This window comes from Portunus trituberculatus, chromosome 42, assembly GCF_017591435.1.
Source record: "Portunus trituberculatus isolate SZX2019 chromosome 42, ASM1759143v1, whole genome shotgun sequence".
NCBI lineage: Eukaryota > Metazoa > Arthropoda > Malacostraca > Decapoda > Portunidae > Portunus > Portunus trituberculatus.
The window spans coordinates 12,003,586-12,029,765 of NC_059296.1; the positions used below are offsets into that span (position 1 = coordinate 12,003,586).

Here is a 26,180-nt window from a genome sequence, read left to right on the forward strand (position 1 = left end):
GAATATAAACTTAAGCTTTAGTCATGTAATCAAATTTAACATAATAAAGTATACACCACATGTTGAAAAATTAGTATACACATGATTCGCTGATTTTGTTAATATTAGAGTCAATAAGAGAAACAGGACTTAATATTGATATCTAAGCTATGAAACAATTAACATTATGGATGAAAAGATACTCAAAAATGTCTAAATAATTATGCAATTATAAGAAATGCCACTTCCATAGATTGGTAGCTGAAATGGATGGAAGGCAGAAGTGTGGCATGCAGGAAACATCCATGATTCTAAGATCAGACCGAATACGTAGATGTGAATATGAAGATAAAAACAACAAAAGCATAACCCAAATATGTATAACTAGGCAAATTACAATATACAATAATACTACACTGGCTACTAATACTGTTAAAATTATATGGAAGAAAGCATTCACATCCAATTCAGTATGTAAACTTGGCAATCTTATCATAAACTCAAATATTGGGTACACTGTTGATATGGTGATGATTTCAAGAGAAAAATTTTTAAAAATTACAATGTAGCCAACAGGGAAAGTACTGAACACTTTCCATTACAGCAATGGTTCTCAACCTATCAATTTATTCTGATTCAAATGTTCATACTGAATTTTTAATGTCCAGTGGACCATCCTACAAAGTTAAAAACCACTGAGACTCATTAGAACTGATCTTCCCCGCAGCCCATACAACGGGAGCTGGTTCTTTCATCACACATCTGACACATCTACCTGTCATGTATGTATGCATACACTCCAATATATATAAAAAAAAAAAAAAAAAAAAAAATTGTTGTTTACTTCAAGTGATCTCATCTCTTATGGGAATAAACAGGCTGCCCTACTGCTTGTTCTCTCCTTAGTTCCTTATCCAGAACAGTATTATCCTTGAATGGCTCAGCAACACAAATATACATAAATGAAAACTGAAAATCAGTAAGTGAGAGTGGAACATAGATAAGAAAATTTCAAAAGTTGAAAAGCTCATTTAAACATTGCAAGCTTAAGACTACCCTTGAATATTTTCAGGGACTCATTGAAAAGTTCATGGTAATTGGAAACATTAAAAAAAAAAAAAAGTCTTAGGTATGTTGCTTTTAATTATCTTACAGAGAAAATTCAGCCCTCTAAATGGTGAGCTCATGGTCTTCAACAATGGTTATAAAACATTAGAGCTAAAAACATTACTGTAATCACAGCAATCAGAGCATATTAAGTTTGAATGTGAAGAATCCTTGTGTCTTGTTCTATTAGATCTATTTTCAAAGTTTGTAAAGGGAAATTAAAATCTACGTCATCAAATGAACAAAATCCAATAAATTATTATACATTATGATCTTTTCCAACATTCACTGTACTACCTGTTTTTACATATAAGAATTAAGGCAAAGAAATCCTACTTTCAACCTCCAGCTTTGCATCTCAAGAAAAATCATATTCTTAAGAGTCGGTAGCTAGTTATCTATCATATAGCAATTTAACAATATAAAAAACATTTTCATAACAGGTTTAAAACAAAATACATCTAATTATATGTGTGTGTGTGTGTGTGTGTGTGTGTGTGTGTGTGTGTGTGTGTGTATATATATATATATATATATATATATATATATATATATATATATATATATATATATATATATATATATATATATATATATATATATATATATATATATATATATATATATATATATATATATATATATATATATATATATATATATATATATATATATATATATATATATATATATATATATATATATATATATATATATATATATATATATATTCATACTTTTCATACTGTAATTAGCACCAGTTTCTGAACAACTTCTTATTTAATCTCATCTCTTCAAGGACATTATGACAGAAAGATGATAACTGCCCTCTAAGGGTGTGCCAACAAATAATGTCAAACTTAATCTTTAATACTTTTCATATATTTTTTTATTATTATTTTCTTTAAGATAAATATTGTGTTGAGAGGATGGGAGTGCTTTACCATGACAAATATTCAATCAAATACTGTGTGGTACACTAAATCACAAAAATGAAAAGTTTTCACAACACTCTTTACTCTACCAAGCTCGCTCCTCCACAATTTAGTAGGTAGCTGTTTTATCTACTATCAAGTAAGATACATTTCTTCAAGAATGCTTAAATGAGGTTTTTTTGTATTCACCATTTTTCTTCTTGAATCCTTCTTTGTACAATAGGACAACAATAACATTTGTCTTGGCATTTTTCCATCCTCTTTTTGCATATTACCTTCACCACCATGCCAAAATCTAAGCAAGACAACAATATCCCTCACTAACAAATTTGTGACATTTAACAAATTATTTACTAAAAAAGACATTAATGCAAGTTGCATTTCTATTCACTGGCACAATTTCAGTTACAAGTATTCCAATCAATCTACAAGTCACATGCATTCTTTTTTACTTTACATCTACTTTTCCCATTAAAAGATTTCTGCAAAATAAAAATAAAAATTTAAATACATTTAATTCCAAATACAGTATATAACTTTATCTTTCTGTACATTGTGAGATAAATAACATAATAATAAAGAACCCTAAAAATACTTTAATAAACTGACAAGTCCCATAAATAACCCTAAATTTGCAGACTAACAAAACTGCTACACAGCTTTTTCACACGTCTCTTAAGACTAAATACAAATTAATTTTCCAACATAATTCAACCTCTGTAAATCGATATTCATATTCATCCTAATCCAGCAGGCCCCGATATTTTGCACAAATCCTAAAACAGCCCCTTACACTTGGTCTGAATAAGTGCTGAATGACTGGGAAACTCTGGTAACACATCACCAAAACATTCCAAGACAAGACATATAGTTAAAAATGCCACAACACTATCTGGTTAAATCTACATACTTCATAATTTCCCTTAATGCCACAAATACTCTTTTGTTCCAGTGCTCATTATGAACACAACACACGAAACTCATAGATTTAATATGTGTTTATAGCAAAATATACTAGTGTTTCAGATTATGCACTACAAGCAGCACTGCATTAAACAATCCATTCCTGTTACATTTCAGTAGGTAGAGACATGAAGAGATAACAGCAAACAAAATTTCATCATGAGAGAGAGAGAGAGAGAGAGAGAGAGAGAGAGAGAGAGAGAGAGAGAGAGAGAGAGAGAGAGAGAGAGAGAGAGAGAGAGAGAGAGAGAGAGAGAGAGAGAGAGAGAGAGACAGACAGACAGACAGACAGACAGACAGACAGACAGACAGACAGACAGACAGACAGACAGACAGACAGACAGACAGACAGAGAGAGAGAGAGAGAGAGAGAGAGAGAGAGAGAGAGAGAGAGAGAGAGAGAGAGAGAGAGAGAGAGAGAGAGAGAGAGACTCTGAATCTGAAAAAAATTCAAATTAAATAATAATCATAATTCACATTTTTCCATGATAGAATTGATATATGTATTGATTGAGGAATAAAATGCCAAAATATTTCAGACTTGAAGATTTTCAGCTCATAAGAGACAGTATTACCCTCGTTTTGTTGTAATCAAAACTAAATGTCAATTACTTTTTTCCTGAATTTTGAACGAATTTCCTAAGCATTTTTATTTGTGGTTATTCAACATGCAATGCATAAGACATCATATTCATATATCAGGTACTTTCAGCACCAATAGAATAGCTTCTACATGGAAAACTTAAAGAGCATGACTAAACACTGAAATAATGAAATAACCCTTTGGTCATCCTCTTCATAATTACTCCACATGGCAAACATTCTCTTGATGACAATAAAGCCTGATAAAAAAAAAGACACCATTTATAAACAAGATAATGTCTGAATAATAATACAGTAATACCTTGAGATACGAGTTTTTAGAGATACAAGCCATGATTGGTCCATTTTTTTAGTTTTGAGATATGAGTGAAATTTTGATATACGAGTTGTGCTTCAGGACGCTGCCGCTAATTGGTACATTGGTCCAGCCTCAGCTGAGCCAGTATTTACATGTTTCTGGCAGATCTCATGCATTGTGATTATTCTTTGATCATTTTCACTCTGTTTACTTAAATTTTTTTGTTTAAAGAAAAAGCCGTTTTAATTTACGTTCAATATTTCTGTGTGAATGGTGCCTGCATCCCTTCCTCCCTCTCTCTTCCTCCTGTGCCATTCATCACCATTGGCAAAAACATCTGTCTCCAAGATAAGATCACTAAATTAAAGAGTGGTCTATGCCGACACTTATCACCGAAGGAGGAGAAAAATTTTAAACAAACCTCTCCGATGGCGTGACCTCTCTCTCTCTCTCTCTCGTACATGCGCCTAGTTAAAACTTCATCAACACCTACTTAAAACTTCGTCAACGAGCTTTTCAGCAATTATTAGAGCAGCCAGTTTCCTGTACGTTATATTTGTACACTCCAGCGATCGACAGTCCCAAGTGAGGAGGGTGGGCAAGATGCGGCGGCCAAAGGGGTAACGTCACATGGAATGTACCCTGAGATAAATATACTTTATAAAAGTAGTTTATCCATTTATATTCTCTTTTCTTATGTTTTATTATGTTTTTATACAATATTTATTATCTATAAATACCTTTTTCTTACCTAAAAACACATAAAAAAAAATTGGGTGCTCTTTTTGGGAGGCTGAATGGATTAATGTCATTTCAATGCATTTCAATGGAATTTTTTTTTTTTTTTTTTTTTTTTGAGATATAAGCAATTTGAGATACGAACTCTGTCACTGAACAAATCAAACTCGTATCTTGAGGTACCACTATATTTTGCAGACTCATCAATCATCATTAAACATGACTAGTCATGAAACAGGTGTACTGTGTTATACAAGCAAAAGGTAAAATCAAGAAAGGTACTCTTTACCTTATGAGTAAAGATCAAAGTCTTACAGACTGCCACTATCTTACATTTTCCTCAAGTCAAGACAAATTTTTTCACCAACTCACACAACCATTCATACAAACATTCAAACATGCAAATAATACGTAATAGGAAAACCTTGCCAAATGCATATCTGCACCTCCATATTTACATATGCTTACAACAAAATATAATGCAAAACTTTCTCTATACATGAGCAAACATGCACACAGAATCTGAACAGTTTAACAGTTTAACAAGAATAAATTGCACTAAGGCCTTAGTCATCCAGAGGTTCAATGTAAGCCCTTGGAACACGCCCTGTCTGGTTACCACGTTTGGCAGTGACAAAGTCTGTTGTCTGTCCTTGGAGTTCAGTGTACAGCACAACCTGGCAAATGTGACATTATATTAATCATTCACTACCATTTTTTTTATCATCTTACTTTGTTCAATCATCAATTAGTATGTTAAAATCCAACAAAATAACTACATATTTATCTATCCAATAGTACTAAACAAGTATTCTTATACAAAATCTGTCAATGCTCACCTCATTCATCATAAGACTCATTTCTTCCCTGCACGTGGCATCATAATCACATACTACCTTGGCACGTCTCCAGGGCCCTTTGCCACCTTCCTCCGACCCGAGGTCTTGATTGGTGGCTGAGACAGAAACACCTACAACCTGTGCTGGCACAGCAGTGGAGGCTGGGACACTAGCTGCATTTTCAGGCACCACAGTAAAGCTACAACAATAGTAAAATGGCATTATTTTTCAGGCACAAGCTAGTATTATATTATACACTTCTAGAAACCTACTCCATTTAGTACTTCAGCAAAGTAAATATTCACACACACACACACACACACACACACACACACACACACACACACATATATGCACTAAATAAGCAAGTTATGAAACATAATGTCATTTGGGGAAAATAAAAATACCGTCATTCATTGATTTGGAATTACATTGTGTATATGTGTATATATATATATATATATATATATATATATATATATATATATATATATATATATATATATATATATATATATATATATATATATATATATATATATATATATATATATATATATATATATATATATATATATATATATATATATATATGTATGTATTCATTTATTTACTAATTCTTTTTATAAGGTTATTCAGCATTTGATTTTCAAAATACCTACTACTTAAAACCACCTTTAATATTCCATTCTATACTGTGATGTTAATCTATAAATTACAAATAATTTCTTGGCTTTTAGCATGTTGCTACACCTGCACTAAATAATAAATAGTTTAACTGCAACATTAATTCACACTTACATTGTAGTTCCTCTCTGGCAATTACCTATAATCATCACTTTATGTATTTCATGAACATCACAAATCACATGAGGGATATATAATAAACTTTAGATTAACCGATACTGTACATGAGGTGGATTACCACCATCCTGTGGATACATGTAGCCATACAGTATTGAGACATGGCTGTCAATGGAGAGTGGAGGAGATGGAGGAGTTACAGAGAGAAAGGCTAATAACTATTACAGATAAAGCTATGGAACTTTTAAAATTTTTGCAGGGGTTTTGTATTTAGGGGTGAAATAGATAGATGTGCTTTAATAAAGATGCAATTAAGAGTTTAATGGACAAATAATGAAGTAATAAAAAGAATTAGGTAAGATCAAGGAGCAGACTTACTGTAACATGTAGAAACACAATTAAAATATGAAAAAGAACGCAGAATGATCTACTATAATCTGGATTTTCTGATAAAAGTAGATATATTAAAGCTATTTCATTATATGCAACGGCTCTTAACCTAAAGTACTGCATTCCAATTGTTAAATTTCCAGGTAGGCTCATGGTTTGGGGCTGCTTTGGATACTAAGGGACTGGCAGCCTTGTGTTACCATGAAATACAACTGAACATAGACAGATACAGTGAACTGCTTAATGACAACCTAGAGAATAACTTTGAGAAGATGCACTGACTCATAGACAATGGTGTTTCATGCCAAGAAAGTGCCATACTGAGCTGGATGAAAGAGAACATCAACTCATTTCAGAAGGACTGGCCCTGCAATTAACCTGATTTGAATCTTACAGTTTCTCTATGGGCATTCATCAAGAGCAACTCAGAAGACAGCAACACATTGACTATGCTCAAGCTGGAAAACAGCTATTGTGCTGGCAACAACATTTGCTAGAAAGTGTTACAAGATGTTTGATGGCATGTCTGACGTCCAAAGGACTGAAATTCTAGTGAGAACCCTCCTTCTTATACGAGTGTAAAAAAAAATTGTCCAGAATTGAAGGAGATGGATAGAAGATCATTTAAGAGACAGCCACATGATACTGGTATCAAGATAACAAATATGTGAATGGGTAAAAGGGGAGAAGTAACTAGTGGATTGATGAGGTAACTGGCTATCAAAAGCCAAAGAAAGCAAATATAGTTTGTGAATAGAACAAGGTGAGGGAGATGACATTTTACACCAAAAAGTGCAAAGTTACAAAGATGAGGATAAGTTCTAAACAACAAAGCTAAAATTACAAAATCAGAAATAAAAATCAAAACAGGAAAAGGATCCAGGAGTGGTGATTCATAATACCTTATCCTAACATAAGCATTCAAACAAAATCACAAAAGAAATATAAATCATTGACCAGAAAAGAAGAAAAGTGGCTTGATAATGATATACGTACAAAGCAATGAATAAATTAGTCTTTTGGCAGGAATGACTTGTTTGTGGAACTCTAGAGAATCAAGAGGGCATAAAAAGAAACTAAAGGCAATATGCAAAAGGGATATACAAAAGTTCCATTTCTCATACAGACATTCTGATGCATGGAATGACCTTGAGTGGGAGATAGTTCATGCCAGAAACATTCATTAGTTCAAGGAGAAACTTGATAACACAAAATATTGAGACTTGATCCAACAGTCATGGCTCACTTCTTGCATATTACAACAAGGTAAATACAACAACTAAGTACACACACACACACACACACACACACACACACACACACACACACACACACACACACACACACACACACACACACACACACACGGAGCTCGCTCCGTAATGGGGAAGACTGGCTGGGTGACCAGCAGGCGACCGAGGTGAGGTGAATTACACACACACACACATACAAACTGTACTGTTCTTCACTGACCCTTTATGATGAGATTCATTAAGTTGGATATGCAGCATAAGGCATTATCTGATAGTTTCATGAAGAAGCCTATATATACACTGAAACTAATTTGTTGATACTGATCGTTTTTTTTGTTAATTAAGTGTGTCATCCTGATTATTATCTACATTCATCACATCCAGTAACAAATGCATCAAGTTAAATAGCTATTCATTGAAAAACTAAAGAAAATATTTCACTTGGTGAAGGAGAGGCAAAGGACAACTTTGGTCATTATTGCAATTCTAAGTACAGAAATTGTGAAACAATTACTTTAGGTAAATCATATATCTATAGAGTGATATTCAACAAACAGATGGCCCCGGATATATGGCATGCCAATCCATACAGGTGATGCTCAAAGAGGAGTTTTTGGTACAATACAACAGTAGCAACTATGGAAGAATGCAGACTATGCAATGTGGGTTTAGTTGTGGTTAAGTACAGTAAATTTCTAATATAAATAAGTTCAGTTATGTAACTACGATCAGTATTTATAACCATTAACCAGACAAATAGTAACAATGCATCAAAATTTATATTGACTATCATCAACAAATTTCTACACTTTTTTATGGTAATACGTACTTTGGAAAGTGTAGTACACTAGACAATTCATTATCCATACTGTACTACAGGAAGTTGACACATCACAGTAACATCAGAATATTCATAACAAAGATTCAAACAACAAATAACAGAAGTGTTATAGAAGACTAACAAGTTTGTATGTACACACACTTGCTGGACATATATTTTCCCATTCACAACAAAACAACAGAGAATAGGTGCTTTCCTAAGACTGAGAGATGTTTCTTATATTATCTGCAGCCACTTTGGACTTTTCCTCAGTACTATTCCCTAAATAGTGTTATGGATGAGGATCTTATTGTAACTTGCCAGTTCCTGTTTCATGCTCTATTTTGCAACCAAGTTGCTTCTAGGAGACTACTGGCAATAATGCTTGAAAGATGAAATACAGCAATGACCACAATCTCCAACGTTAGTGAGCACAGAGTCCTCTTGAGAACAGAGGTGATGTGGACTGCTCTTATTAATGAATGGTGCCACTACTGGAGTAAACCTATGTGATATCAGTCACAGTGAGACTGGCTAGAGGCAGTCCTGATCATAGTTCTGATGAATATTAATAGTCAGTAGCACTGGATTAATGCTACTGGATTATAGCTAACTAAATAGCTGTTAAATGGCAGCATTCTGGTAAGATGTCTTGACATCAATATTATTAGATGGACTTTGTCTTATTCTAGATATTCAATACTCACTAAATGCACTGTCCACATGATAAATACAAGAAACTGGTTAGGAATGGCAAGTTTTTATAGGGTCTACATGTAGCAAAAAATAAAACAAAGAAACAAATTAATACCTGTAGCCATGCATTTGTTGCTTTTCTTCTGTTGAAATTAAACTTAGAATTACTGGTTCAAAATTAGTAATGTTTTATATTCAACAAGATACTTATTTTCATATCACAATACATTTTGATATGTTATAACAGTCAATGGGATCAGCCAATAATAGTCATCATATGACTGCTCTCAAAGCAACAAAAATGAAAATAAAGCAACTGCAAGAAGAGGCAGGCAATATAGATAATTTCTATGACTCCTATACAATTGCACCATAAAATAATCTTTCTATTCTGCATTATTTACATTCACGCCACTATATACCCCTATCAATAAAGGCATCATGTGGATCTAATCCTAACAGGCAATGTACTTTGCAGTTCACTGGTCACTTAACAGCCCTAGCTCAACATTCTGTTCTACCAAGACATAACATGAGTGCATGAAACACCACTAACAAAACAGACAGACAGGAATGGGACAATCATCAGTGGCTGAAGGAGCAGGAAAGAGGGATCAGCTGATTCCTGATTATGTAGGGAAGGCTGGGGTGGGTTATGGTGAAGAGGGGGATTTTAAGTCAATTTCTTCATCATTTATTTGGAAAACTGGGACACTGTTGTCAAAAGCTCCCACTGCCGAGGGGTTGAAGGGGACACTGAAAGAAAGAGGGGACACTTGTCAAACACAGAACCACACAGGCACACAAGCACATACATGCACATATACATGCTCTTACACCTGAATACTCTCTCTCTCTCTCTCTCTCTCTCTCTCTCTCTCTCTCTCTCTCTCTCTCTCTCTCTCTCTCTCTCTTCCACCCCCTCCATCCTTTCTTCCATGCATGCATGCATGCATGCACACACACACACACACACACACACACACATTAACACAAATGTAATTACCTTTACCTAAATCAATCCTAATTTATATTCCTATTCCTCAATTTTTTTTCAAAAACAGTTGTTGTTTAAGGAGCCTAAAGGTAAGCTTCAAAATGATGTGATTGTTACATATGTATTCTTTATGTTGTATATGCAGAATTTTCTGACAAATGGATTAAAAATTTGCATATCTTATCCTACACATGGATGTTAGAAATCCACATGAGCTTCTTTGCATTTATTAAACATTTGAAAGTCTACAGTACTAAGTGATTGTATTTTGTATATTTGATAATGTCAGTTTAGGAAAAATATTTACTGAATCAAAGTGCAAACAAAACTAAAGTACTTTTAAATGTTCTGTCTTAGAAAAAATAAGCCTTCATTCTAAAACATACTAACAAGAATATTGATCATAATTCTTCTACACTGTGCTACAAGCATAATCATACTACTGTACTAAGTAGAAGACAATATTCTATTGTAGTCCTTCAAGGACATTATTTTGTTATCAGCAAATTGCAATTACAAGCATGCTGAATACATACATACATCACTTCATGGTACTTTAGAGAAATAGCTATACATTTTTTTTTTTTTTTTTTTACAATATAATAAGCTAAAGGGGAAAAAAGCAGTATGTTTCATCTTTGTATTTGTGCACTACAGTACTTGGTATTTCATGCTATTTCATTTTGCTGATACTCTTCGCTTTCATTACAAGCTGCTCAAGCATACTTTTAATAGTACGCCCCACCCCCATCTCCCTAAAAAAAAAAAAAAATAATAAATGGTGATAACAGCATTTTCAGACTTTTATCCAGAATGTCTCTGACATACAGGTATATTTTCAAGTATTTTTAACAATAAAACAAACTGAAGTTTACTATAGTAGAGAAAATATCTCAGGATATGAATGCACAGTTCTTTAGTTCTGCAACATTAGTGTGTGACATGAAATCAAGAGATACAGAGTATCAGAGCATAATGCATAATCATAATGCAGGAGCCATTTCTCAGTTAAATTTTTTACTTAATTTTATATGCCATTACTTCATAGCAGATTGCCTCATTGAAGATAAACATCTGAGATGTGTTCATTACGCTGAGTATTTACTAATTCATGATAAGTAAAAAAATAAACCAGTGATAGATACTGTAAACCCATCATTACATGCAGTGTGAGCTCACTTTATGTCTCACAACACTAGGAGGTAAAAGGAGGGAAGAGGGTAGGTCTTAGGCCAAAAGACTGAGCTAGTAGTGACATCTGTATACTCTACAATTCCCTAAAATTCCCTATCAATTCGGTTAGGTCACAAAAAATCCACAAATATACTAAAATGTGAATAACCACAAATATGTAGAGGAACATTGTGATATTTAGATTTTTCATGTCTTAGTCTATCCCTGATGATTTTGCCTCGAGAAGCCCTCATAGATAATACTTGCTTGCTTCCTACCAATTTTATAACTTTATCCACAAAAAGACTAATTTCCACCTCACACACACACACACACACACACACACACACACACACACACACACACACACACACACACACATACACACAGTCATTGAAAAGCCATTATGAATATATCCATAAGTGGAGTGGAGTCTAACAAAAACAAAAGAAAATTATAATATATGATGATCCAAGTATAATACCAAGCTTTGACAAACAAACAAACAATATATGTACTTCTCAAAACATAAAATTTTCACAGATGGGTAAAACATACACTACATAGATACTAGGAAAGAAAAAAAATTCAGCATAAGATTTACATTTGCATAAAGCATCTATATCATAACCTATCTTAATAATAGTTGAACCTATAACAAATTTATTGAAAAATAACCCTATTGTAAGTGGAGAGCCAGGGAATTTAACTTAGCAAGGTCAGAGGAGTGGGATAAGGCTTCATCAGGAATCACATTTTCCCAAAAGAACAAGCCCATAGAACTTGCCAGATAACACAATACAGGAATAGGATAGCAACTGTACAAATATGGCAAATGAACATAGAGTGAACATGTAGATAAACAAGATATACTATACAAAACAATCAGATAATAATGAAGCATGTCAATGAGCACAAAAATAAAACCCAAAATAGAATGGATGTATAAACCACACAAATGGATGAAGTGACTAAAGATAATATCATCTTAAACAAGTTGATAATTGAAGTTACATGTGAAAGAATGAGGCCATCTGTTTGTTGGTAAGAACTCATACTGGATATCAAGGTATAACTAAAAATATTCATATGAGAAATGCTTGCAATAGGTCCTTTGTTCAAACTTGGTGCCTATGTCATCAAAGACACACATAGCTTGTGTAGTTATTTCTTTGTTGTTCACCCCTACTTCCATTTTCAATAAACCATTTCACCACCATTCTTCTTAAAGAGAAAAACTTGAAAGCCTTGTTGTTAAATCTTGCTTCCATGATTCTATAGCAATTACATCATTAATTACTATTAACAAAAGCTGAAATATGTAGTTTCTGAGACAGTGATCAAAATATGAAGAATTCATTGGTAATTAAGTAAGCAGACTCACCCGTGTAACATACTACATGATTAATTCATAACTGAATTTTAATTCATTCACACAAATTTCATGCATTTTACTCTCAATATTAATTTGTAATGACTATATTCAATGATAATGTTCAACAGGTTCTTCTAAGATTATGAGAGAAACAAAAACAATCAGGGTGTTGCTTGTGAGATGAAAAAAATAGGAAAGACCAAAAAGGCATGCACAAACTGATGAGTATGATTCATTAAGCAGGATAAACTATTGCTACAAGTTATCATCCCTTTATGGTGCAATTTGCCCAGGTGATTAACTTTTCAGTCAACCTCTGCTAATGATACAGTAATATGGCAATAAAACATGGTTTCAAAGGTCTGATAGTCACTCCAAAGGCAATGCATATAATATGCAGCTCAGTAAGCTGTCATTAGAGGACCTGGCCTGATCCATGTACACAAGGAGCCTCCTTCAGAGACTAAAAGATAAATGTGAAAGTTACAGAGGGCCTGGCCTGATCCATGTACACAAGGAGCCTCCTTCAGAGACTAAAAGATAAATGTGAAAGTTTTTTAATGTAGTAACTTTCTCATCATCTATTCAACAAGTTAATATGATAATTCTCTGAGGTGTACACACAGCAAGATCATTACTTTAGTTAAAAATCTAAGCAAACAGCACAAACCATGTAAAATAACCTACAACTACTCTAGGAAGTATTGTTCAATATCAGTATGTTACCAGAAGCCACGCACCTGGCCATTTCCTTTTGCAGGTCAGTCATCACCTTCTGGCATTGCTCATAGTACTGCGCCTGTGCCTCCACCAGTTCATTGAGATGCCGCAAGTGAGCAGCCTGTGAGGATCTGTCAAACATAACACACTCATAAGATTAAGAATACTACAGGAAAAAAATGCTTGAACCTGTAAACAAGGCCATCTTATCTAAATATAAATCACACTGAGAAACATTTTATTCTAAACAGGTCTTATTAGTACAGGTATAGTTCTCATTTGAAAAGGATGAGAAGACTGAAATCATTGTGAAAGTATTGCATACAAAAGCCATATTATATGCAGGGGCAGATAAGACAGAGTAAGCAACCAAAAATCCTGCCCAATAGGAGAGGACCCAAACTGGTGAGTTTTCAGTGTTTGCTGGCTGGTTTTATCAAGGAGTGGGTCAGCATCATCTCATGGTAGAGAGCAGTCATGTCTAAACACCATATTAAGACGCACCTACAATTGATTTACCATGCTCTTACTCCTTCCAGTATTTTTCTGTTGTTATTTCACTATGGCATTTCTTTATAGTTACTTAAGTTTATATGACTAACATCATTATATGGAGGAAAATATAGTTGCCTGGTGTACCAAGCTCTTTAATTTTTAGAGACTCTAATACAGCACAAAACCTTGACACACATTTCAGCTCACTTCTGCAAAGGGTAATGCTTCACAAAGAAAGTGCACAGCTATTTCTGTTCAGTTTTCTTTACAAGAAAAAGGAAAACTTGCAGCCAAAACTGAAATATCCCAAGGGTGCTGCAGTGCTTTCATTACCATGTTCCTATGCTGTTATACCATAACCTGAACATGGTATGCCTTTAGAGTCAGGATAGCCACTGTCCATTAGCTAGTTAGGTCTCTGTTCTGTGACACCAAAAATATCTATACAGAACGAACTGGTTGGCAATAGACAATCTCATTATCAGACTTTGATTTCTAAGTTATGAAAATAAACTCATTTGCAGTCTAGCTACTTCCTAAACTAGAAGGAAAAAAATATTACACTAACTCTGAGTCATTTTTGTCCCAAGAATAGAGATGGTATAAAAAAAAAAATGCATGATTACAACCTTAATTTTACTACTCAATTTTACTGATATGTCAGTAGAGTATCCAAAAATATATGATATCCAGTTGGCCAACTTTCCTGTGAAATATTACAATATCTGGTGAATCTGACAACCACAGCAGGAATTATAGAAAAATCAGAAGTTGATCACTTTGTGGGTTCTCTACAAAAATTGCCTGATTCCTATCAAATTGGTTGTCTACCAAATAACACAAAAATGCAGAGTAAGCTTACCTGCAGAGTGAATTGAACAAGAATGATAAGCTTAAGATATATAACAATATCCTTACCTCACACCCTCCAGAAGCAACTTTGTTATTTCAGTTTGACGATCAAAATCTGCCTGAGCCTTCCTCAGTTCTGCTTCAGCCTGCAAAAGAAATCCTCAGGTAAATCATCCAACATCAAAATAACATAATTCTTCATGCATGCAACCATACAGATATAGTGTAAGCAATATACAATGTTAGAAAAAGGAGAACAGTGACTTGAAGTTATCCTAGTTTCAACAATCATTCAGCAAAAAATATGTGGAGGAACACAGAAAAATATATTATCCCAACTACATACACGTCTCTAGTGTTGCCTACGACCACAAAGTAAACTAGATGCTTACTTCTAGCAATTCCTGTTCTGCCTGAAGCTTGGGATGAGACAAAACACAATTCCATTTAGTTAACAAAGGACTATCATTTAAACTACTACATTTTTACTCAAAGTGAAGTAAGAACTATGTAAAATTATCTAAATCTTGAAATTGCCCTGTTTTCTTAATATGGTTTAGATGAAATAGAAGAAGCATGCAGCCATCAGAAATTTCATTACTGATAGGAAGGAGAGTACATGAAAAAAAGTTAAATTCATACAAGTCAATCTCCTATCCTGAATGAACCACATTTTTTCATAATTCTATATCCATTAGGTTCTGTAGGATTACTTTACCTTAAGTTTCTGTCTTATCAAGTAAATATAGCTCAATACTTGTATTCAACCATTTCTGAGACAAGAAACTATCTATTGTGCAGTCCACAAAAGAGATGAAACTTTTTCTTACCTGATCAGTCAACATGACAAAGCAAATACTGAAAAAGCTGAAAAGCAGTATTACCAATATTTACCTGAGCTACCAACACTTTGGGATCCACAGCATCCTTATGCTTGAAACAAGACAAATTTAGTGAGTGAATAGTAGTCAAAATTCCAAAACCTTACTATTCATCTTTATTTTCTGTAACTAAACTAAGCTGAATGCCAGCCACAACTAATCCACAGAAACTAAGTGGGTTCAGAGAAGCAAGCAAAGCAAACATTGCACCTGAGAATTCTTATCACCACTTGAACAATAATAAAATTGAACGCATGAGAAGAAAAATCAATACACCATCAATATCACTTAGAAATTAAGTATGTACAGGCAAACCCCACATAACGAACGTTTACATAACAAATTTTCGCTACAACGAATGTTTTGTTTTATTAGCTTTAAATCACATAACGAACACCAAACCCCACTGTAACAAAATTTTTATTGGGAAAATTTTGGCCGAGTTTGGAAACGCTGCCGAATCACCACCACCATCATCCACTGCCGCATCTGAATTTGATGCGTTCGGATATTTTTATTTTTATTTTATTTTTTTTTTTTTTTTCCTCTCATCCTAGGACCCCGTACAACAAATTTTTGCATAACGAACACTTTTTTTGGAACCTAACCCATTCGTTATGCAGGTTTTGCCTGTATATAGTTTCAGCATTGGTATCAGTACAGCCCCACTTATTAATCAATTTGTACTGATCTACAAGATATTTGAAAAGTAGGATGAGATGATTAACAGTTACCTTGTGTATTCTAACTAAACCTCTTTGTATTCCAGTATCCTACACATTTCAATGATGCTGGATCAGTGATGGATGATCTGTAATGCCTTTTTCTTGGGAAAAGAGACAATTTTTTATCTCTCTTTCTTCTCATGTAACACATTGATCAACTTTGCAATCAGAATGATGATTTACATTACAATAAGATTACTTTTAATGCATGAAACAGATTCCTTTTCATCAAAAAGACTGAGAATGGCTGCTTCTAAGGTTTATTCTGTGCTGGTTCTACTCACCGATGACTGACCATCCATTGAACGAGCTTTCCTGAGCCGACTCTTGCATGCATCAAGATCAAGTCTGTAGGAAAGAAATAGGTGTGATGTAGGATGTGTTCCTTTTTTTTCAGATTCACATATATGAATGCCAACTAAAAGCTCAAATAACATCAATCTTCAGTGAGGAAATCTTCCAAAAATTCAAATACATTGGCTCTTTGTACATACACCTAAACTCTTAAAGAAAAGTCTAAAAATAAGTAAGGAAGATAAGATATTGGTTGGTCAATATATTAGAAAACGGAAATAAGACTTGTACAGCTCAAAAGCAGTATATGTATGCACAGAAGACATCCATTAAAGGATGTGAATGATAACGAAAAATAAAATTGAAGCAGTGCAAGACAATGATATTTTTGGTTCTCTTTAATGTTATTAATCAATCAATTGGTCAGTCTGTTTGTCTAATTGACTGACTGACTGACTGACTGACTGACTGACTGATTGACTGACTGACTGGCTGGCTGACTCTCTTCCTCTCTTTTTCCTAACTTTATGTAATTAATTTAATAATTTTATTCTTTTCTATCTTACAGCTGTCTTTATGATATTGTAATTGTTCTCCTGTATCTACCCTTTCCCTTCCTTTTTCTAGCCTAGGGAAGAAATTATAACAAACACCAAAAATCCATTGTATTTAGAACCATCAGATATATTCAGAATAAAACCTGAAATTCTTATATAAAGGAAAAGGATTTTAAACAAATTGGATACATGTCATGTGTTCCTTAAATTGAAGGATAGGGAGAGTATCGGAAGCCTGGATAAAGGAAACACAGTAGATAGCAAGAGTCTGGTGGGTGGTAATGAAGTCAGCTTATGTTATGACATATAGTAAAGTTTCATCTTATAGCAATTCTCACCTCTTAGTCTCCAAAAGTCGCCTCTCCCTGGTAATTGTTTTCATCTCTGTATCTAGGAACTTTCTCATAGGCTGAAGGTAGCCCTGGATGGCATTACTCACAAACTCTCTCTCCAACAGTCCTAGCCGCTGCTCAGCTCCACCTACTTTCAGTAGAGCAGAACCTGTATGGCATAGGAAAGTGTCAGCAAGTTTTCAACATTAATAGAAATGTACAGATTATTCAAAACTAATATGCTCCAGCAATAAGAATATTGAAATTTGGCTAAAACAATAAAAGTATTATTCCATGTAACTAAACAGTATATGTTTATATCTTCCTAAACATCCAGCGGCCTTATAAATTCCTGTTTCTTTGTAAAAACTTCCTTGAAGATAATATTCATCACTTCCATCTTCTCTTTAGGTCTTCATATACCACTCAATCCATCCTTAGTTTTTGTTCTCGCCGTGGCGCAGAAACAAAGCATGCGTAAGTTTAAGGTACTGGATTAAGAGTAAAATGTGGAGCAGCATCACAAGGATAGTACATAATGAGTACATATAGGAGTAAAGGTGAGAAGTATACATCACGTGGGTTTACAAAACTGTCGGCCGTTAATGGAAGGGATGCTGAGCTGGGCCTACATGACGGAGAGAGTACGACCCTAGGGGTGTGCTTTGAATGTCATATTCTTCTCTCAGGATGAGTTTCTCATTATCCACTTGATCCATTCCGTTGATCAATTTATAAACTTGTATCAGATCTCCTCTCTCCCTTCTTTGTTCCAGGGTTGGCAGATCCATAGCCTTTAGTCTCTCCTCATATGTCATCCCTTCAAATTCTGGAACCATTCTTGTAGCCATTTTTTGTAGTCTCTCCAACTTTATGTGTTTCTTTTTATGAGGGGTCCACACTACTCCTGCATATTCCAATCTGGGTCTTATTATAGTACTTATCAATTTCTTCATCATTTCTTTGTCCATGTAGTGAAATGCTACTCCAATATTCCTTAGCAAATTATATGTTTCTCTAAAAATTCTATCAATATGGCTTACTGGTTGATTGTTTTCTTCCATCGTCACTCCTAAGTCCTTTTCCTTTTTACTTTCTCCAGTTCTACTCCATCTCCCATCTTATAGATTCCCACAGGTCGTCTTTCACTCTTTCCCATTTCCATGACATGGCTTTTGTTCACATTGAATTCCATTTCCCACTTTTACTCCATTCCCAGATCTTATTTAGGTCTTCTTGCAGTATTTCACAATCCTCCTTTTGCTTTATAACTCTGCACAGTTTCGTATCATCTGCAAACAGATTTATGTAGCTGTTCACTCCTTCTGGCATGTCGTTAATATAAATGAGGAAAAGTATTGGTGCCAATACTGACCCCTGTGGCACTCCGCTTTCTACTGCTCTCCACTTGGACTTCATATCTTTAACTACCGTCCTTATTTCTCTCCCCCTCAAATAATTTTCTATCCATCTCAATGTGCTTCCTTTTAAGCCACCCTTCTCCTCTAACTTCCATAGTAATCTTGCATGTGGCACTTTGTCAAACGCCTTTTTAAATCCAAATAAATACAGTCAACCCATCCCTCTCTTGTACTCTATCAACTATTCTAGAATAGAAACTCAATAAATTAGTTACACAAGACCGTCTTTTCTAAAACCAAATTGGCTATTTGATATTATTTTGTTGTCTTCAAGGAACTCGATCCATTGTTTCTTTATTATTCTTTCACACATCTTGCATATTACACTAGTTAGTGATACCGGTCTGTAATTTAAAGGTTCTTCCTTCCTTCCGCTCTTATATATGGGAACCACCTCAGCTCTTTTCCATTCTACTGGTACTGTTCCATTTTCTATTGAGCATTTTATGATGTTGTATATAGGACTTGCTAGTTCTTCCCTACATTCTTTCAGTATTCTGCCTGAGACTTCATCTGGTCCCATTGCCTTCTCTTCATCCAGTTCCTTCATTAACTCTTTTATTTCAAGCTTGGTTACTTTAATCTCTTTCATATAGATTGTCTCTCTATTACCCTGTGGCCTCTCAAATTTGGATTCCTTAGTAAAGACCTCCTGGAATTTTTATTTAATAGTTCTGCCATACTTTTGGGTCTTCCACCATCCCGTTCTCTCCTTTTAACCTTTCTATTGTTTCTTTTTGCCTAATTTTTCCATTTATGAATCTATAGAACAATTTTGGTTGCTCCTTACATTTTTCGACAATGTCTTTTCAAGTTCTTTTCCTCTTCCTTCCTCACCTTAACATATTCATTTCTCGCTGCCTTGAAGTTTTCCTTGTTTGTTGGATTCTATTTCTCCTCCACCTTTTCCATGCTCCATCTCTTTTCTCCTTTGCCCTAGCACACCTTGCATTAAACCAATCTTTCTTTCCTTCTTCTTTTGGTCTATATTTTGGGACATATTCCTGACTCCTGTTTTGTATATTTCCAAAAATAAGTTATATTTGTCTTGCATTGTCTCTGAGTTTTCCATCTCCTCCCAGTCTACGTTTTAAAATAGTTCTTGAGATTCTCAATATCAGCCTTTCTGTAATTTAATCGGTCTCCTTTGTATGAATCGTCTCTATCTTCCTTTCCTCTTCTATATCTATTTCTAATATTGCATGGTCCCTCTTTCCCAATGGGCACTTATATCTTATATCATCATTCATTTGTATACCCCTTGTAAAAACTAGGTCCAATCTCGCCGCTCGTCGTTTCCTCTGAATCTTGTGCATTCCTTTACTCTCTGGTCCATCATATTGTCTATCATTAGGTTCAAGAATCTTTCTCCCCAGGCTTCTTCCCCCCATACCACTTTCATAATTTTCCCAGTCCACTTCTTTACAGTTGAAATCTCCTACTAATATCACTTTTCTCCTTTCTTTAACGATTCTCGTTAGACTCCTTATTGTGTCATCTATCATGTCTTTATATTCTTGATTGGTCCATGAATTTGTTTTTGTGGCACATATGTTACAATGATTGTTAACTCTTTTTTATTAATATGCATCTTAATATACAATACTTCTGCTTTTCCTTCCCCACATTCCATTTTGTTTATCACTATCTCCTTCCTTAACATAATCATGACTCCTCCTCCTCCTTTACCCACTCTGTCTCTTCTCCATATATTATACCTATTATCCAAGTCTATTTTGATTGCCTTATTTAGTTTTGTTTCAGCCAGGCATACAATATCTGGATTTTCTTTCTTTATGTAATCTCTTAATTCTAATTTACTTGATAAAATCCCGTCTATGTTCGTATACATCATTTTTAGTCTTTTGCCTTTATCATTTTTAGTTAAACTTGTTCCACTTTTTTCTCTTCCTTCTCGTTTATATACCATTTCCTTATCCTGTCTCCTAGAATTCTCCAAAAAAATGCCTTCTTCTCCTCTTCTGACCTTTCATTATTCTTTTCCCTTACTGCTGCTGCCAGTTCATTGTATCTCTTCCTTTCTTCCTCATTTCTATTTTTCTTTATATAGATATCCTTGCAGCCTTCTGTTTCTCTAAGTTTTGTTGTTCTATATAATATTTCTTCTGTTGCTGCTTGTGATTTTAGTAGTATTTTAATTGGTCTCGTTTTTCCTTCTTGATATGGTCCCATTCTGTTTATTTCTTCTACTTCCTCTTCCAAGTTCTGCCTATCTTCGTCGTTTAGATTCTTCAGTAGGTCTTTGACTGATTTCATTTCTTCTTTTTCTCTTTTTGGTCTATATTTTATATTTTTTTCTTTTATTCCAAATACGACTACACTCTTCTTTTTTCTGCAATTTCTCTAACTAAATTTTCTTTTGTCTTGAGGACTCCTATCATTTTGCTTGTCATATTTTTTTTTTTTTGTGTGTGTGTGTGTGTGTGTGTGTGTGTGTGTGTGTGTGTGTGTGTGTGTGTGTGTGTGTGTGTGTGTGTGTGTGTGTGTGAAAAAGCAGTTCTCTCTACATTCCCTTACCATAAGGTGTCCCAGAGCCAAAGTCATTCCCAGCTTGCACCATGTCCAATCCTAAGTACTCCAGGTTACTTAGCCTGTTTGGACGGCGCTTTTCAATCTTCTCAAAGATCATGTCTTCTACTCTGTTCCCTGAAACAAAATTCCATAATGTATTTTATGTATCTTTACTATGTTACTTGAATTAGAACAAGCTAAAGAAGCAGCAAGCATCAAAGATATATTTCAAGTAATATCAATGCATAAACTGGCACAATAACCAAAAGATTCACCAAGCATCCACTAAGAGCCTTACACAATGAATGATCATTAAAGCAAGGGAAGTCACTATTAAGGTTATGATTGGTATAGATATAAAGATAAGCTCAAGATAACACTTTCATTATTACAGGGAAAAATTATTTGATCATTATTATCCTGGAGTCAATTTATTGCTGAAATATCACCAAGGGAAAAATTATTTGATCATTATTATCCTGGAGTCAATTTATTGCTGAAATATCACCACAAATAAGATATCTATAAATTAACATTATGAAGTTTAAACTAATCCTCAGGCATATAGAGTAATAATAATAAAAGAGAAATCTCCATTATATATTTCCCAAAATATTTTAATCCCTGCAGTAAATGGAACTAAAACTATAGAAAAGATTCTACCACTCAACTGAAACATAGTTATCAATGGCATCAACTTCTGTAACAGATTATGCCTTGGTACCTCTGGAATGTCAGGTAGTAAGTCATCACCCCTACAAGTGTCACTGTCATCACTATCAGATGAAGATTGTTATTGATATAATCCATCAAATTATCATCTAAATCTTATTTAAAACTACACATTGCAAACTTATTAAGACACTGACAAGACACCTCTTGATTCCCATGAATGTGCTGAATTACTCCTGGCTCACCTGGGTTGGGGATGAGCACAGCCTCAGCTCCAATCACCAGCTTTTCGGTCCACTGCCTCGCTGCATCTGCCTGCAGGGACAGGGACTCAAAGTGCCGGTCAAGCTCTGTCTTTTCTGCACTGCCGATCTTCTCCTCTGTGTACTGGAAACAAGCCATGTAATATCAAATTTCAAATATCAAAATAATAGTGTAACTATACAGCCTATGTGGTAGAACGACACAATATAATTGATCATTCTTTATTTGTTCACTCAACAGTTCTTTAACATTTCTGATGAAAGATTCTCTATCTATATAGGTAAGTCTTCATTACTTGAGAGCAATTCACTTTCCCCTTTAGTTCTGCTGTAGGAATTCATGCCATACCTTTTCCTTCCTTACTTCATTTACACATAAGTTCCAGAGCTGGGCATTGCAGCAACAAGGTGTGACTTTCTGAATTTGTCACACCATGAATTTCAAATCGCAAAGCTGAAAGTCACAAATGTTTTGGAAAAGTCCCACAAAGCAAAGGCGCACCACTAATAAGTAGCAGGTCTATCCACCCCTGAGATGATGCACCCCAATGTGTCTCGTAACCAAGTCATTGCATTACATTGCACCCTATAACAAAGTCGTGCCCCAACACAATTACTATATACTATGGGTGAATGAATAATTTCATCTCTCATATAAATACTATATACTATGGGTGAATGCATAATTTCAACTCTTATACAAATACTACTGTATATACCCAATTCAGTTTGGATCAATGGGTGAACGAATAATTTCAACAAATTCAAACCAGCCAAAGAAGATTACTTTGGAGTACAAATATTGTAAACAGTCAACAACAGGACATTAATTTCAGTTTATACATCTTATGTGAGAGTATTAAAAAAATAATGGAAATCACTATCCCATCCTATATATGAACATTGCTGGCAGACATACAATGTAGAAAACCATCTTTGGTGAAGGAGGCACACAAGCATGTGAGCCGGGTAGCATTGGGTTTGTTGTTGTGGCTTTCTGCCAGCCTGCCACAAGCCAAGGATATAGCTATCCTACTGGAAAAGCTAAGTGTGACACAAAATTATGTTTTCTATATATTACATGGATTTGCCCATTCTTTGGTACATTCAAGTGAAAATATGTATCAGTATACACCTGTAGAGATCAGTGGAAAATGGTAAATTGCTTGCCTTAATCCAAATATAAGCTGTTTTAGGAATTTAAGAATTTGATGCAATAAAGTTTTCATGATGTATGAATATGCAATAAAGGCTTTTATATCAACACTACTATCACTACATCCTTTATGTTTAATAATTTTAGCATCCAAACTGAGTTCCTTTAAAAAGGATTTTTGTTATTGTTGTTGTTGTTGTAATGGTTGCAAAGATCTATAGATCCTTATGAGCACATAAGGGATTTGGGACCCAGGAACTCAATACGTCGACTATGCAATAAAGAGGTTTCCAGGACAAGTATGCAATACAGATGTTTTTATTTATTTTTTATATATATATATATAAATATTAAAACTATTATTATTACATCAATTGTGTAATATCCTTTTTTTAATTTTGAGTTTGTTTATCACAATGACTAAAAGTTTTAAAGTTTTGAAAAAGAGAGTTGGGGGTGCAACAACTCAATATTGAGGCAGTTGGGACACATCAACTACTGATGAAGTACTTCGATTTGCCCCAACTTCTGGGGCAAATGGACTTGGGGCACATCATCACTGGGGCAAATGGGCTTTAAACCCATCAGTTATCCACGACTTTGGTACTTTGTGATTTAGCAGAGTTGTGCCAAAAAAAAATCAAGTCACATTGCAGGTACCAAAAATTGTCACAAAGTTCAAGTCACATTGTAGAGACAAAAAATAGTCACAAAGTCAAAGTCGCAGCAAAAACAACCAGCTCTGAAAGGTCCAAATCCTCACTGAGGACCAAGGATAAGAAGGGCATTCATTAGTTACCCACACAATTCCTTATTTGTTGAGATGGTGTAGTGACTAATGCTGACACTCATGTGTACTATCAAAACTGTTAGCAACCACAATGTACCTCATTTATGATGGAAAACACACTACCTAGTTCTCTCTGGCGCACACACAACAGTGAAAAGGTACTGACAAAAAAATTTGAACTTTGCCTTGTCATTTCCACTCTGTTTATATATTATGGGACTTAACTCAGGACATAGTGCACAGACCTGCCTGGCACACAGACCCTCCAGTACTCTAACTACCAGGGCCTCACCAAAGTCTCACACACCAAACACAGATTAGACATGTCACCAGAAAGGTTTCTAAAACTGCTCGCTATAAATGTGAGGGACAAGCAATGAATGACAGTATGGAAGTCTTGATCATGTTATATTTTGTTTGGTTTCCCAGGTTTTCAAGAAATGTGAAGAGGAGCATTGAATGAGAGAATAAAGTAATGAGCAGTAAAAATAAAAATCAAGCTAATGGTTTGAATAATTTGTGAACTTAAAGTATGTATACAGTGAACACAAAACAAAGTATCAAAATCATACAATTCTACAAAAACTTAAAACATGAAGACAGGCACTGAATGACAGATGAAAGTAGTTTCTTGTGATGCGAGCGGTAATAGCTGAATCAAACTGGTGGTCCGAATTGGTTCACCAGGTGGATCGAGTTGGTAATAATGAATGGTTCGAGTTGATAATGGACCAAGATGGACACCCACCCATTCACTCAGGGTATTGGTTGCCAAATGCCAAAACCTAGTCCTTCATTAGGAGGCAGCATCCTAACCAAAGTAAAAGAGGAAAACCAGACATAAAAAAAATAAAAAAATTGTTCCAAGATAGACTGGAGTATCTGATTTTGTCATTTCTATGCAATTATTCTTCTTCCCCCAGTCTTGGTTGGACCTCTGCTGCAAACCCCAATAAGTAGAAGCCTGATTTGGTTAAAGGAACTCAAGCTATGAAATTGCATTATTAGGCTGAAAAAAAAAAAACGCAAGACTCCGTCAATCCTATTCAAATACAACTGAGAAACGTAAGACTAATGGAATGACCCTCATTTTTTGCCAGTATTGTGACTTGGTCAGGTGTGGAGTGACTAGTTAGAAAACAAATTATTTTGATACCAGCAGTCCCTGATAGCAGGTGACAGTCAACTACCGGGATGCCAGGCTGCAGCAGTCCAGCACACGCCCCCACCACTGCCCGTCTTGAAGCACACACACATATCATGATAGTACCGCAACCCCATTCCACCTCGCTCTTATTCTCCCTCACCTGTAGCCCAGCTACGTCCTTAACATAGAGTTACCTGGACGGCACGGGTTAAAAACTGTCCTGCCTGACCCGCAAGCTTCTTGAGATCCATCGCTGAAGGGGAAAAACTGACGAGAAAGAAGAAAAATAAATGTGGAGAAATATTGACAGGCGATCCACCCGACGGACAGTCTGGCACTGCGGACTGCCACTCACGACTGCGCCTCTCACTGC

At 34.8% G+C, this 26,180-nt stretch overlaps 1 protein-coding gene across 4 annotated transcripts; it reads right to left on the minus strand.

Moving 5' to 3' along the window:
- Positions 1-4,583: 4,583 nt before the first annotated feature.
- Positions 4,584-26,162, minus strand: LOC123517674 (endophilin-B1-like). Of its 4 annotated transcripts, XM_045278000.1 has the most exons (11): positions 26,002-26,162; positions 22,697-22,838; positions 21,786-21,914; positions 17,833-17,995; positions 16,928-16,991; positions 15,932-15,970; positions 15,430-15,456; positions 15,104-15,183; positions 13,711-13,821; positions 5,463-5,661; positions 4,584-5,300 (listed from the first exon to the last, which is right to left on the minus strand). In XM_045278000.1, exons 1-11 carry the CDS (start codon positions 26,056-26,058, stop codon positions 5,190-5,192), a joined length of 1,122 nt encoding a protein of 373 aa, XP_045133935.1. In that variant the 5' UTR covers positions 26,059-26,162; the 3' UTR covers positions 4,584-5,189. The 4 variants fall into 4 exon arrangements, with proteins under 4 accessions (XP_045133935.1, XP_045133936.1, XP_045133937.1 ...); XM_045278001.1 differs by lacking the exon at positions 15,430-15,456 and having other exon boundaries at positions 26,002-26,161; XM_045278003.1 differs by lacking the exons at positions 4,584-5,300; positions 5,463-5,661 and adding an exon at positions 6,092-10,181.
- Positions 26,163-26,180: the final 18 nt, after the last annotated feature.

Coding starts and splice junctions, on each gene's coding strand:
- LOC123517674 (XM_045278000.1), bottom strand. CDS start 26,058: ATGGATCTCAAGAAGCTTGCGGGTCAGGCAGGACAGTTTTTAACCCGT. Junction 5,662..13,710: donor CTGCAAAAGGAAATGGCCAG/GTGCGTGGCTTC, acceptor CTATTGTTGTAG/CTTTACTGTGGTGCCTGAAA. Junction 5,301..5,462: donor TGAGTCTTATGATGAATGAG/GTGAGCATTGAC, acceptor CACATTTGCCAG/GTTGTGCTGTACACTGAACT.